Genomic DNA, 14,531 nt, shown 5'->3' on the forward strand with positions numbered 1-14,531 from the left:
TTCAGTTCACATACATATGTAAATACTTTTCGTTTTGTGACCGCATCTGAACTGTGAGCAGCGACATCTGTCCTGCAGGCACAATGTGACCCAGTCAGTATCGCCATGAAGAAGGTGACAGCCGGTCACCGAAACGTCGGTGAGAATAAATCACTGGTTGTGTAAAAAGAGTCTCTTTATTCAGTGACGTATCAACCTGATGAAACTGTTCACGGATCTCAGTAACACTGTGTCAGAACTACAGGTATGTTCATGTTGTGCTCAAAACGAATGAGATAAAGGGACGTTTTAACAAGCAACTATCAATTGGTAACTGTTTGACGTGTTTTCCGCAGTACCGTGCTAGTTGCTCAGACAAACCTTGGGACCAGTTTGACGACGAGCTGGAATGTTTCTTGGGACACGGATTTTTTCAACTTCACCCATCTTGAGCTCGAAGTCTCGTACCTGTTGGAGGTATACCTCATGACACCAAGAAGCCACATCTACCTGTCTTACTCAAGAACAATAATGCTACGAGGTAGGACCTAGTCATCGCGATCATCTACCACTTTTGATTAGTTAATGTTAGTTATATCGTAGCAATATGCTTGTTTTTGTTTTTCTAGACACAAAGACGACGTTTCACTTTATCAAGCTTTCAAACTTTGCCGACGCCATTGTGTTCTCGTTCATTCATGTTCTTATAAACAAGTTGCTTTAAAGTCGGTAATCTAAGACAATGTCGACTCATGATTGTGACCTTGCCGTGTACTCCATTTATACGGTATTTGAAAATTTCATACAAATTTTCGTTTAATATGATGACAATATCTAATTACAATAATTGACAAAAAAATTACATTTGTAAAAATCAATGCATTATTTTTTGCGTGCCTGTCTGTGTTTCCGAATATTTTTTACTCTGAATGGATTCTTATGATATGTGAACCTTCTAGGAAACGACGTGCAGATTCACAACCTGACGGTATCCCTGGTGACAGATGACGGTTTTTACGTCACCTGGAACGTCACTTCTTCTCTAGTGATCGGGTATCAGGTTACATATCATCTGATGGACAGTGAGAAAGTTGACCAGCTGTACGTGCATCATCCAAAAGTGCATTTGCGGGAGCTCCTGCCAGGTGTTGAATACAACGTGTCCGTAAGAGCCATCACTACAGTATTTGAGGGTAGCGCCAGCAGTCTCCAACAATACACTGGTAGGTAAAGAAAACGTATGTCAAGCAAGATAGAAGACGTAGTAGAAAAAGATTTTGAACACGCTGACATCCAGGTAAAAGATACGGCGACAGGTACTGGATGCTACCAGAAACGTATGACAGTTTCCAGAATCTATCACGCTGCTTGAGTAACTGCTATTCCGCTTGCATTTTTGATGTTGTTATTTCACTTCTTTACTTAATAAAAATATGACCTCGGAGTATTTTTGAATTTCGTTTTATTTTTTACTTCTTTTCACAGTTGTGGACTCCCCGCGTGATTTCCGTGCCGTGACCGTGACGGACCGATCCGCTACTCTGGTCTGGGCGGCGCCTGATGGCGAGGTTGTGGCCTACCTGCTGGAGCTCATATCGGTCCTTGCTCCATCAGAGGCAGCAAACATTTCCCTGAGTAACAGCCTAACAACAGCGGATCTAACCGGGCTAGCCCCACTCCAGCCTTACGTCGCCAGGCTCTACGCCGTTGGTCACGCAGGCGTTAGCGGTGGTGTGTTTGTTCCATGGATAACAGGTTAGAACCTTAATGAGGAAAATGAATTGCTTCTAGACAGAAAAGTGTCGTTAAAATAATCTACCATCCACTCTAAGACGTTGTCATGAAAATGTACCGTACGAATAGCGTACATGTTACACTTACTGTATAGAAAGGTTTATTAATACGTCACATGTCACATATCATATCAGTTATAATTATTCTCTTACAAATTATGATATGTAACGCCCAACAATCCCACAATGGCTAAAAAAACATCAACATAAATGTAGATGAACAATAAGACCATGTTAGCATGATAGTCCAGCTGTGTTGGTAAATCATGGGGAAATAAAGATTTTACTTAACCAAAACAGAAAAATAGTTAGGACTTAAAAGACAAATTTTCGACTGACTCCATCAGCTTTATTTCATTGAGTTGACCCGTCTGCTGCAGATTTGTCCCATATATTTTACCTGTGTTGGCTGGGTAAATTTAGTTCCTCCATTATAAGATAATCTATTCTTCACGCAACCCAGGCGCGGCTTCTGAGCAGCAAACATCAATGACATTAATGTCTACGGGCGTTTCATCTACAGAACCTACCAGTAAGTGTGTCCAGTCGTTTCTCTTCCTGCCATTGTAGTTTTGCAGCAATCTTGGCAATGTTCGCAAAGTCCTCCTTCAGGTAGCCAATAATTTTGCATGTTGTTTTATATGGCGACATGTTTCCAACCAGAACTCCTCCCTCGTACCTTCAAAAACGATTGTTTTGTCAATAACTATGGAAAGTATGTCGTGACTTGTTATGCTCAATTCATGTCTTATGAAGTTGATATACATTCGTCAGCCCATGTAGTGAAAGATATAACATGAGATCATCACCTGCGTCAATATGTGCGAACTAACAATTTGAACAATTTTTTTTCCTAGTTGCTACTTCAGCATCCACACCAGCTCGATCTACAACAGAGAACGTCGTGCCAGATACAACGGATGACATTTCAGATGGTATGATTTTGTATATATACTTTCTCTGAGTCAGAGGTATAGTTGAGTCAGAATTAGGACAATATAAGGTTGACGACAAAGTGCTAACGTTTCACCATTTCACTCTCGCTAGTCTTTGCTGACATTGTAAATAATGCATTAACTTTCATTCCTACCCAGGCCAAGGAGGAATCCAGGAAAATGATCTCGATAACGAGGAGCTAAGTGAGGACGGGTTTGGAGGTTTTGGACCACCACCGAGTGATGAATCGTGGGAATCCGAAAACCCCAAACAGGACTCTGAAGTCAGCAGCATTTCGGATGCTGAGACTGACGGTTAGTTTCCGGTTTACAGATTGTTGCACTGATAAGATCGGCATGTCATGGGTATCTGAGCAAACTGTAATGTCAGTGGAAGTCATATCAACACTTGACTAAAGCAAGACAGTTACAGAGATACACAAGCACGCCCAAATAACGCCATAATCATCGAGACGTTTCGTTTTTAGATCAACACCAACCAGATGCAGACCAGACTCCTCCTGACGAAGTTGCTGACGACACGAGTCAGGTAATATGCACATATTGGGTGAAGAAAAAAGGTAATATGGGAGCTCCGCTAGGCAAATTCCTCTCCGTGCAGCTCATCATAAAATCAAGCTGGGGGAGATCTCATTTTGAAATCACTGGTAATCAAGGGTTCTTTGGCTTCTAGAATTGATACGTCCAACGGTCGAACGAGTCGCGTTAGATTTTACGTGCTGCTTGTGTCACCATTTGTTGTCCAGACGGTAGTATAGCAAAGAGGATCTCTAGATTATGGCGAGTGGTACAGAACATGACATCACCCTGTCAATACCAATACAGTATCTGTTGGGATTGTACAAATTAACAGGTTTAAACGTTTCTACCATACTTTAAGTTCACACATGGCTTCACTTTCCTTTTTTTGTTTTCAGTATATACACAAAGGTATATACTAATATCCCCATATATAATACAAACACAGCCCTGTTTTGAATAAGTTTTTCTGTTCTGCGGTGTCCAGATTTTCCCGCCATTGATGGTCGAAGGTCTCGCCATCCCCGCCATTGATATCGTGGATGTCAATAACATCGCGGCAGCGGATCCAGTGGCACTTGTACAAGCACTAGCCGGAGAAATGAAGTCGGTAAGTATAACAAAGGCCAAAAATGGTTGCATCATTATTGTTGAATATCAATTGTAACAAGTGTCTTCAGCATAAAGTCTTTCTTATACTAAAAACCAAGCAACTATTACACGTACCATGTTAATCCATATGAGAAATATGTGTGTTTGTCACAATAGGATTTGGATGATCATTCTGTTATTCCTGAGAGTGATGACAAAGCTTTGAGCGATAGGGTGAGTATTTAGCCATATGTTTTTCCGATCTGCGTTGCTTTTTGGCGATATCCGGTTAACAGTGCATTTTGTCGAGTTTGACGTTATCCAGTATTACGTCAAATCATGTTGTAATCTCATAGTTCACCCACTTTTCAACTGCAATTCAAGCAAATCAATTATGAAGGTTTGTAAATTGCCGTTCTATATGTTTTTTGTTTATTCACATATCTTATCAATGTATTTCTCCTGTTGATTTCAATTCTTAATGTCATAATGCGCTTCAGACCTGCAAAGAGGCCTTTGATATACTAACAATTGCATCCGAGCGTTTGAGGACCGCAAACGCTGCCACCGTCCTTGTCCAGTTAGGTGAAGCTGTCATCAAAGCGTGTAAAGACAAATCACTGGAAGTAAAGGTTCGTTTTTGTGTGCCAATGAGTAACTAAAATCCTATAGCTACATGTTGTCTTTTACGCTCGTCACTTAATGCTAGTGGAAGATTTGAATATTCAAGGAATATTTCAGGTAACCCGAAAAATGTGATGTATACGTATGTGTGCACCAATGCGAATTCTTCGTCGGCTGTTATATATGAATATATTTTCTTTAGATTTAGAGTCATTGAAATTGCAGACAATACAATAAATGGAAACCCAGACAGTTTAGCCACTGATTTTTAACCCAACTGTTTGCATCCAAAGCTTACCTACATCACTGTTCTGGACAACCTGAACGATGACCTTGCGAGACAAGTAGTGACGACGGAAGACGTGACACGCATCAGTACAGGTAAGATGATGTCGATGTGTTTTGATGGTCTAAATCTGACTATTCAATTTTTACAGCAAAGCAAAAGCTTGAAGCCCCTTAGCATCCACTGTCACCACTTCTGTATACAGCCCTGTACCCATGTGCCCTAACCTGATTTGATTGTGATTCAGACATGTTACGATCCGTTGGACACGTCTTCCATGAAGCCCTTGGTCAGGCAGACGACGATTCGATCACGAATGATGACTTTTTGTTGTCACCTGAGGAGAGAGAAGCTCGGAGACGGCGAATGAAAGAAGAACGTGACCAAATGGTATATTAATTTTTTTCGTATTTGTTTGCTGTAATGTTTTTTGATGACTTATTTATTTATGATGTTGTACCTTCCATCTTGGGAGTACAGTATACCATTTTTTATTTCCATTGGATTTTTTTGTAATGTTTGAAACTGAACTGTCATAATCAAAATTGCTGTTCATGATGATCAACATTATTTACGTCTATGCCAACATTCTGATATCATTGGCAGAAACGAACCGTTGTTGCACGAGGCCGTAAGATTCTGAACGATATGGCGGAACTTCTGAGAAGAGAGTTGAGACCGGGAGGCCCAGCAATACGCATTGACACCGACAGTCTCAGCCTGCAAGTACAGAAAATCCGTGGAAAGGATCTGGCAGATCATCGGCTGAACGGCACAGGCGTGAACACGGCCTTTCCCTCTGCTGAAACACTGTTTCAAGGCTTTGTGCCCAGGTATATTGACGCTAAGGTATGTGACACAGTCTTTTAACATTGAACACTGACATCTTGTTACAGCACTGAGCACATTCCATACTTGTCGATTGTCGTGTGTGTCTGGACAATTTTCTGCAATATGATAGGTAACAGACAGTATCATTATGTGTTTCTAAATACTTATATTCGCTTGAAAATCCCTCCCATGGGAAAGCCACGACCTACTGATGTTCAGAAGGGAAATATATGAAGACAATGAAGAGACATTCGGTAGATGTTGATGGGAGGCTTACAGTTTATATTTTTCCCTCGTATTCCATGAGATGTTGCAAATCTTCCATCGTCTGCTGTACTTTAAGTAAACGATTTCCTTATATGTTCATATTGAGTGCATCTTGCTTTGCCTCCAGGTCATCAGTTTCCATGACAACCCTTTCACGTGGGGAAACAACTCAAATATCATCAACTCTGGTGTCCACGACATCTCTCTGATACCATCGACCGTGTCCCCCGGGGAAATAAGAGACACAGAAGAGGATATCCTGATCACTATCGCCACCAATGGAGCAGACTCTTCCAGCGGACTGGTTTATGAAGTAGATTCCACCGGCAATGGGAGCGTGGTGCACCATGTTTTCAACATCTCAGACGTAGATGATGCTTTCGTCGTCCAAGTCACTGCGATGAACAGGAGTTCCAGAATATCCGTGTTCGGGAGAGGAGAAGGCTTGGCCCATAGTAAAAACTGTGAAGTATGTTTGACCTGGCAGGACTGGAAACCGACTGCCTCCCATCATGGCGCTCCTGAGTCTCGGTCTGTCATGTTTTTCGTGTCGGGAAATAATCATACCGGGAGATACTACGTCGGGGTAGACGTTGCTGGTGAGAAACCCTTCTTTTTCTACAACGTGAATCAAGCCTAGCAGATCCATGTAATAGATTGAGGTAGTATCGACCGAAATAAGTGTGTGTGACAATTTCCATCATACATGAAATAAGTTCATTTTCTTGGAATGGTTTAATGCCTTGCATTGAACAGACCCGTAAAAAAATAGGATAATTGAGCGAGAAGGTCAGAGTACAACACATTGGTCTATTAAAGACTGAGGCTGGTTAAATGTCAACTTGTACAGGTTTCACTGTACATACAAATATGTTTTATGACATTCTCATCACAACGTCTATCTAGGTATGGACGATGTCTACCAAGATGCAGTCGATGACGGCGTACTTCTTGTGGACCCAGCTGATCAGTCCAGTTTAAGCCTGAATGGGACCCAGTTCTACAGCCTGAAGGTGCTGCGTCTGAGCTGTCGTTATTGGGCGGAGGACACAGAGAGCTGGCTTCCCAAGGGATGCAAGGTAGGACTTGATCTATTTTCCATTGTTATTTGTGTCATGTTGGTCAAGCAACGTTTCTGATGCTTTGGTAATCAAGAAGCCAAGTATGAAGACATATCTAATTTTGCCGCGCCGCACTACGTTTGTAACAGTTGTTGTGTTGATGAGCATCCGCAATTATCACCTGTAACAGTTGAGTACACAGGACGCAAGCACATAGGTATCACAAAGAGGAGATTTTATATCCTGACACCAATGTGAAGGTAAAGATTTCTGAGTAGTTAGCATGGCCTGGACAGTTCGTTAGAACGGGTCAAAAATTGGTTGGGAAAATTATTTTTCCATTACACCTATGTCGTCTCCTAGGTACACCCTACGTCCACAGTCACTGAGACTGTCTGCGCCTGTAATCACATGACAGCATTCGGGGCTGGCTTTGTCACCGCGCCAAACACGATTGACCTGACCACCGTGTTTGACAAGTTCGCGGACATAGGGAACAACGCAGGGGTCTTCGCCACCGTGCTGACGACATTAGCTCTGTACTTTGTCGGGATCATCTTTCTAAGGAGAGTGGACAAAGCCGGAATGAAGAAGGTAAGATTGTAAAAAAAAACATCCTCTGAATGAGAGCAGAATGAGATGTTCCAATTTCATTCAATTGATATACAATTTCGTAGCGAAATAATATAGCATGTAATGCACAAAAGCAAATACACGTGCATTAAGTCAATCATCGAAGTGGCGTGATCTGATCATCCAAGCACAATGTCACTGTCACTGTCACAACCCACTGGCGTTATTTATCGCAATGATGACGTGGGTTAATTTGGGATAAAATCCTTCTAAATAGTTTGTCTTTTCTTTGGCAGTTGATTGTCCATAGCCTACCAGACAACCGCTCCACGGACACGTACTATTACAAGATGACAGTATACACCAGTCATGGCAGAGGGTCTGGAACTAAGTCCAACGTGGCCTTCTCATTGTTTGGAGACAGTGGGAGTACTGGAGTTAGGGTGTTCAAGCAAGACCCGGAGGTAAGTATTCAACATAATGCTGTACATTGCTATGTTGTTTGTTGTATGATTATATTGCTTGCTAGACGTATATAGTTGCTAAGACCTTTTTCCTGATTGAAATCACATGGAACGTCAGTTTTTTTCTCATTTTTTCCCTGTTAGGCCATGTTGATTTGATTATATGGATGACATCCGCGCTCGCACCAAATTTTGGCCGTTTCCAAAAAAAAGTTTTCGACCACACAATAAATTGTGCAAATCAGCTGTGAAATGAGCACAAATATTCCGTAGATTGAAAAAAAAAGTATCAGAAAACAGATAACTAATGTCATAGAATGCCAAAATAAATCTAAAGTCAAAGAATAAGATAGAAAGAATAGAATAAGAAAGGACAGAAAGAAAAAATCTATTGTTGGTAGGAGGAGGTACCAGTATACTCAGGTATACATGTAGGTCCCGTTCAGGTCCAGAGGATCATTTCCAGGTCCGGACCTGAACTTGGACCTGATTTTCTGTGGAAACTTCATAACTGGCAATGCTCAAAACAATGGTAATTGGTCAATTTTGCCACAAAGGAATCTGTTTGATGGATTATTGGACTCCCACCGGCATTTTAAAATCCCATCTCCATGTAATAAAGGCTAACTGTCTCTGTACCTTTGACTGTAGAAACTTGGTACGATTGACTATAAACTCTACTTGACTTCGCTCTTGTTGTCTTCTTGGCCCCCGGTAAGACCCCAAATGCCTGCCGACATAGTGTGTCCATTTTGTAATTGGCGAAACCTGTTCCTCTAATTTTTTTTCAGGTCTGTTTTTTCGGATTGGTCCAAGACGAAAAAAATGTTTTGCACCCGTATGATGTACAGGACCTTACACCTAACTGTTGGTATACTATACTATGTTTTTTAGTCCTATGTTCAACCTTCCTGGCCACTTAGATTTCATACAGAAGGCAACTTTTTTTTGGCCAAACTTTTTTTTATTCGCTCGCTCGCATCAGTTTTGTAGTTCCCAGAGGATGTCATCCAAATAATCAAATGAACATGGCCTTACTGACCACGCAGCGAATGAGGTTCTAAGGTCACAATATCTCAAGATGATAAAGAAATATGTGGAAGAATTACACAGTAGTGACGACATCTCTAAGCTTTGTGTGTACCCTGACATTCTGTGTATCATTCGATAGTTGAGCATATTTAAGCTGGCCTTGAATTATATTACAGTAAATTCAAGGCCATCAGGCGTTGTACAAAGTCCACAAGCTGGTTTGAAATCAACCATTTACACCCTTAAGCGTTTACCATATCTACCTTAGACCTTCCAGGCTGGTGGCGTGGATATCTTCTTGATGGCTGTTGAAGAAAGTCTGGGTGACCTTCATCGCCTTCAGATCTGGCACGACAACCAGGGCGGCGACGACAGGGCCTGGAAGCTAGATAAAGTCATCGTGAGAGATCTGCAGTCAGAAGATACGTGAGTACAATTGAGATATGATTTATAAGTGCAGTTTTCAATAACGTTTACGGAATGCATTATTTGCACGTACAAGTTAGAAATAATGAAAATAACATGTTTACCTGTCCAGTCCATGTAAAGTTCAAGTACAACTCAAACCTGTACAAGTGATCACCTCAACACTCAATGTGATCATATTTTTCGTAGTCCCTTAGTTAATATCTCCCATTGACACAAGCATTAAGCATTAAGAATCCCGCCCTAGGTGACCACCTGTCCACATGGACCAGATTTTATCGGTCCCTGAGTGGTCGTTTACAACTGTTTTGACGTACATTGAATTCAAAGCTTTTTGTTTTGTTTTTGATATACAGAAACAGCTTTCTCTGTAACCATTGGCTGTCACTGGACCGCGGGGACAGTAGAATCAACCGGATTCTTCCTGCTTCAACAGAGCATGATCTGTCGTCCTTCCACCTTTTCACTACAAAGGCAACCGGCGATTTTAGAAATGAGCACATCTGGCTCTCGACCCTATTCTGCCCCAGTGGAAGCCATTTCAGTAAGGTCCAACGTCTCTCCTGTGGACTGTGTATTATCTACACCACTATGATTGCCAACGCCATGTGGTACAAAACGGAAAACAATGTGGAGCAGACGACAGTGGTGAATCTTGGGATAGTTTCCTTCACCCTCCATGAGTTGTACGTCAGCACGATGACGTCATTGTGTGTCCTCCCGGTGAACGTGCTTCTCATCCAGCTCTTCAACCGGTGCAAAGAAAAGAAGCAACCGGCCAAGAATTCAGTGTATGCTGCAGAGAAAGAAGACGCCAGATCTTTGATGTTGAACACACGGTCGTCCTCCCAAATTCTTCCCCATGGATTTGTGTACGTGGCCTGGTCAGTCCTGGTTCTCGTCTGCTGCGTGTCGGCGTTCTTCACCATTCTCTACAGCCTGGAGTGGGGACCTGAGAAGGCAAACGCGTGGCTGAAGACATTCTTGATATCCTTCGTGCAAGATGTATTTGTAGTTCAACCAGTCAAGGTAAGATGTGCCTGTTCATACGTGTCATCGTTCGTGTGGTCCCCTAGAACCAGAAGAAACCTTTATAAGGGGGATTTTGAAGGGGATCTCATGCGAACCAAACCAAGAGGAGGCAGTCATACATTTTCATTTTTCATCTGTCCAACTGGCAAGAAAATTCTTTGACACCACAGACTTCAATTGTTACTAGTTAGTCAGTGAATTATGTTCACCACTTTATATTTACTATCGTATTTCCTGCCCCTCCAGATACTAGCTCTCTCTGCCCTGGATTATATTTGATGTTCATGACAGACTCACTTCTGTTTCCTCGTAGATACTGGCTCTCTCTGCCCTGGTGTCCTTTGTCTGCAAGAAAGCCGCGGTGGTATCGACGCGGGATGACTTCGTCAGACAACACGTTGACGTGGAGGATTCCAGATCGTCAGAAGGCGGCCTGTTTGCTTGGATATCTCACCGTGCGACCATGAGAGGTTTGCAGCACTTTGTAGTATCAGAATCCTTTGGTGCCAATTTATGGCAGCACAGAGGCTATTGATTGCCGCTGATGATCATTATGTTCAAAACAGAATCTAGTAGAATCGCTTTTTACTCCATTCGACTTTACCCGATAGGTCTGTCATAGTGTGATAGTGTCAATGTTGTGGAAACGGCATGGAATTATGTGCACTTTAATAATTTATACTTCGGGCATTATCGATTTATGTTCTAGCATAATCTAGTTATGAGATAGATGCTACCTGCAAGTTGGTGTGTTCATGTCTGTGTCGAGTAATTCAATCGCTTTTGAAGTGAACATGGGGATGACTTTGGCTAAAATCTGTAACGTTACATCTTTCTTTTACTAGTGGCTAAACAGCAGCTACATATGGCTCTCTCAAAACATCACCAATCGGATGCAGAATCACAGAAAGAGCGAAAGAAGAAGGAAGAGACAAGAAAACAAACAGACAATGTGATACAAGAGGTTGTCGGCTTCTTCCTGATCGTGATGCTTCTGCTCGTGGTGGCTAACGGCGGTACGAACGTCTACTCTCACCACGCGTACAACACTTTAGGTGGCATCTTCCAAACGGGCTTTGATCAGGTCAGACTCTATGATTCCCTTTTAAGACACATATGTACGCAATAAAGTTTGCACAAGCCACGCACACACGCACACACGCACACACACACACACACACACACACACACACACACACACACACACACACACACACACACACACACACACATGCACACACACATGATTCTACTATGTGTCTGCGTGGATACTTTTTCCAAGATAAAACTCTTACAATGGCTATTTGTTCACAGATCCAAACGGCGGATGACTATTGGTCGTGGGCGCGCGATGTCCTTGTTCCGGGTCTATTCCAGGAACAACATTACAACGGTGATAAACTCGGTTGGAGACGTAGGCGTTTCATCAGTGACGCCGTTTCTTACAGGATCGGAGCTGCACGCTTCAAGCAGATACGAGTTAAATCCAGTAAGCATTCATCTTTAGCAGAACGTGATTAAATTAATTGCAGTATGCTGGATGCATTAGTGTTCCGTTCTGTCGGTGTAAAGGTACATTCATCACGTCAGCGTGGTCTGATGACTGCTCTGTAAAGTGATATTTCAGAAAACAAAGTTAAATATTGAAAAAGAAATAATTACGCTGAATAGGTACAAAGCCCTTTTATCTTTTTTCATTGATTTTTTTTCTCAAACCGTATTTTTTGGCATAGAACGTATATGAATACATGAATGTAAAACTTGCTATCTTCTTCCGCCCACTTCAAGGATCCTGTGGTTTTCACCAGCGCTACACCAGCCTGTTCTTGAACCAGGAATGCAACAGCGGGAACTCCTTCTCAGACGGGGAAACGCGAGACTTTTTACCCGGATGGAGACTCCTCTCATCCTCCAATTCGTCCGAAGATTTCCATGAGCAATCCCCCTGGACCTACCAGATCCCCGACTCTGGTGGCGAGCTGCCCGTGATGGCAGACATTGCCACGTACGGCTCGGGAGGTTATGTTGCCGGAGTAGGCAGAAACAAAGATGCCGCCCTCGCTGTCATCGCTGACCTGAAGGAAGCCGACTGGATTGACCGCTATACACGCGCTGTCGTCGTGGAGTTCACGGTTTATAACGCCAACATCAACTTCTTCAGCACGATGTCGTACACGGTGGAGTTCCTCAACATGGGAGGGGTGGTGTCGTCCCTTTCTATCCGGACCTATCGCTTACATCGGTTCGTGGGCCCAGCTGGGTATATCATCCTGGCTCTGCACATCCTTTACGTGGTGTGTTTCCTGTACACGCTGTACAGGGAAGCAAAACTGATGAAGGAACAAGGGAAAAGGTATTGCCAACAACCATGGAACCTTCTCGAGATTGTCAACATCCTGGTTTCTTTCAGCGCATTTGCCGTGTTTGCCGTAGACTACATTACGTCAAGGAATACCCTGGACAAGCTACTTCATCATCATGGTAATAACTTCTCTTTGTATGGTATGATTAATTTGCTTTAGACATGAATGACATTCTATCTTGCAATCTATGACGTTAGATAGCTTTTTTGAAACGTGTATTGAGTAGTGTACATTCACGATATTCATTCATTTTTCTTACTCCTTTTCTTTAGAGTCGTCGAAGTACATCAGCTTCGATCTTGCTTTCTTCTGGAACCAGGTCTTTGTTTGGACAGTGGCCACCGTCGCCTTCATCAACATCTTAAAGTTTCTTCGCGTCCTTCGCTTCAACCCGCTCATGTCTGTCTTGATGACGTCACTACGGCGTATGTTACCAGAGGTCGCGGGCTTTGCCGTTTACTTCAGCTTCCTGTTTCTGTCGTTCGTGCAGCTGGGCCATTTGGTGTTCGGACTGAAGATACAGGTGTGGGCGGTTTATTGTTTTCGGTTTCGTTGGAAGGTAGTTCTCTATCATCAATGACACTGGGCACATGTCTTCATCCATTGCCAATCAAAGAAATGATAACTTTATCGAGTCGACGAACGGTGGTTTCAAACTGCAATACTTTGAAGATGTTGCAATTTAAAAACCACTGCCCTTCGAGGAACATATATAGATACGTATAATGGTAAACTGGCGTTAATTTGCTATTCCATTTCATTTTCCTGTATGAAATCTACGAATGCATTCATTAGGGAGGCAAAACAAATAGATGCATGAAACAGAAATATGATAGTGGAACAGCAGTCAAAGTAAGGCAACCTTTGCTTTGATCAATGGAGGACGATCGAAAGACGCTTAATGTGTGAAATACGTCTTACAGGAATACTCCACAATTTCCGCGTCAGGAAAGAGTCTCTTCCTCTGTGCATTGGGGAGTTTCAATTTTGATAAAATCCTAAGCGCAAGTAGAATCATCGGGCCCATGTTCCTGTACTCCTATCTGTGCATCGTCTTCATCATCATCATCAATATCCTGGTGGCCATCATCAATGACGCACTTGTGGTCATGAGAGGGTTCACGCCGCCTCCGGAACATAGGGAGATTCTGCAGGAGTTGTGGAGGAGGCTTGCCAACTTCCTTGGTCTGGCTAACACTGCAAGTCAGGGTAAGTCAAGCCTCCACTCAGAAGTAGAAGTCAGCATTTAGACTAGAGTATTGAAATGTTATATTGTTGTTCATTTTCTGTATGGCTTTTTATTGTTACTGGCAATCAACCTTAGGGCAGGAATTGCAATAAACTGTGATAACTTAATACAACACCAAGGTGGTTAAGACGCTCATCCTAGTGTGTCCATATTAGCTCATATTTGGATGCAGATAAAGTCGTCGTCACCATGTATAATTCCTACTTGTGATGTAACTGCGTAGGTGTTTATTTGTCTCCCCCTGACGCGATGACGATGTTTTACAGAGAATGACATGCTGGCATCGGAAAGACTGGATGATCGTTTGACTCGACTGAACCTTCTTACACGGGCCATGAAGGAGAGACAAGTCGCAGAGAATGTGATGCGAAGCTACTATCAGGCTTTTGAATTACCTAGAAAATGACGTTGTCATTCGTCAAATGATGCCATGTTATTTTAGAAATCATGCGATCTCCAAGAATGGTGTAGTAGGCTGAGGTCAT

The 14,531-nt window shown here is 42.6% G+C and overlaps 2 protein-coding genes across 2 annotated transcripts in view; both read left to right on the forward strand.

Annotated features, from left to right (window-relative positions):
* Positions 1–2,480: 2,480 nt before the first annotated feature.
* Positions 2,481–4,094, forward strand: LOC118409185. Its single transcript, XM_035810054.1, has 6 exons — positions 2,481–2,487; positions 2,630–2,707; positions 2,867–3,022; positions 3,196–3,257; positions 3,735–3,857; positions 4,016–4,094. The coding sequence occupies exons 1-6, from the start codon at positions 2,481–2,483 to the stop codon at positions 4,082–4,084; spliced, it is 495 nt and encodes a 164-aa protein (XP_035665947.1). The 3' UTR covers positions 4,085–4,094.
* A 110-nt stretch (positions 4,095–4,204) lies between these two features.
* The window catches only part of LOC118431840 (polycystic kidney disease protein 1-like 2), an 11,039-nt gene continuing 712 nt past the window's right edge, over positions 4,205–14,531 (forward strand). The window contains exons 1-17 of the mRNA XM_035843234.1: positions 4,205–4,470; positions 4,756–4,843; positions 4,996–5,138; positions 5,355–5,597; positions 5,974–6,445; positions 6,753–6,925; positions 7,271–7,501; positions 7,777–7,944; positions 9,245–9,402; positions 9,759–10,431; positions 10,748–10,904; positions 11,280–11,518; positions 11,749–11,923; positions 12,223–12,915; positions 13,070–13,320; positions 13,721–14,006; positions 14,313–14,526. Of these exons, the coding sequence (XP_035699127.1) occupies positions 4,998–5,138; positions 5,355–5,597; positions 5,974–6,445; positions 6,753–6,925; positions 7,271–7,501; positions 7,777–7,944; positions 9,245–9,402; positions 9,759–10,431; positions 10,748–10,904; positions 11,280–11,518; positions 11,749–11,923; positions 12,223–12,915; positions 13,070–13,320; positions 13,721–14,006; positions 14,313–14,452 (4,200 nt within the window). The 5' untranslated portion in view covers positions 4,205–4,470; positions 4,756–4,843; positions 4,996–4,997 and the 3' untranslated portion in view covers positions 14,453–14,526. The remainder of the gene's footprint in view (positions 4,471–4,755; positions 4,844–4,995; positions 5,139–5,354; positions 5,598–5,973; positions 6,446–6,752; positions 6,926–7,270; positions 7,502–7,776; positions 7,945–9,244; positions 9,403–9,758; positions 10,432–10,747; positions 10,905–11,279; positions 11,519–11,748; positions 11,924–12,222; positions 12,916–13,069; positions 13,321–13,720; positions 14,007–14,312; positions 14,527–14,531) is intronic.

The sequence above is a fragment of the Branchiostoma floridae genome, chromosome 2, assembly GCF_000003815.2.
Source record: "Branchiostoma floridae strain S238N-H82 chromosome 2, Bfl_VNyyK, whole genome shotgun sequence".
NCBI classification, from domain to species: domain Eukaryota; kingdom Metazoa; phylum Chordata; class Leptocardii; order Amphioxiformes; family Branchiostomatidae; genus Branchiostoma; species Branchiostoma floridae.

Coding starts and splice junctions, on each gene's coding strand:
- LOC118409185 (XM_035810054.1), top strand. Junction 2,708..2,866: donor AACGGATGACATTTCAGATG/GTATGATTTTGT, acceptor ATTCCTACCCAG/GCCAAGGAGGAATCCAGGAA. Junction 3,023..3,195: donor TTCGGATGCTGAGACTGACG/GTTAGTTTCCGG, acceptor TTTCGTTTTTAG/ATCAACACCAACCAGATGCA.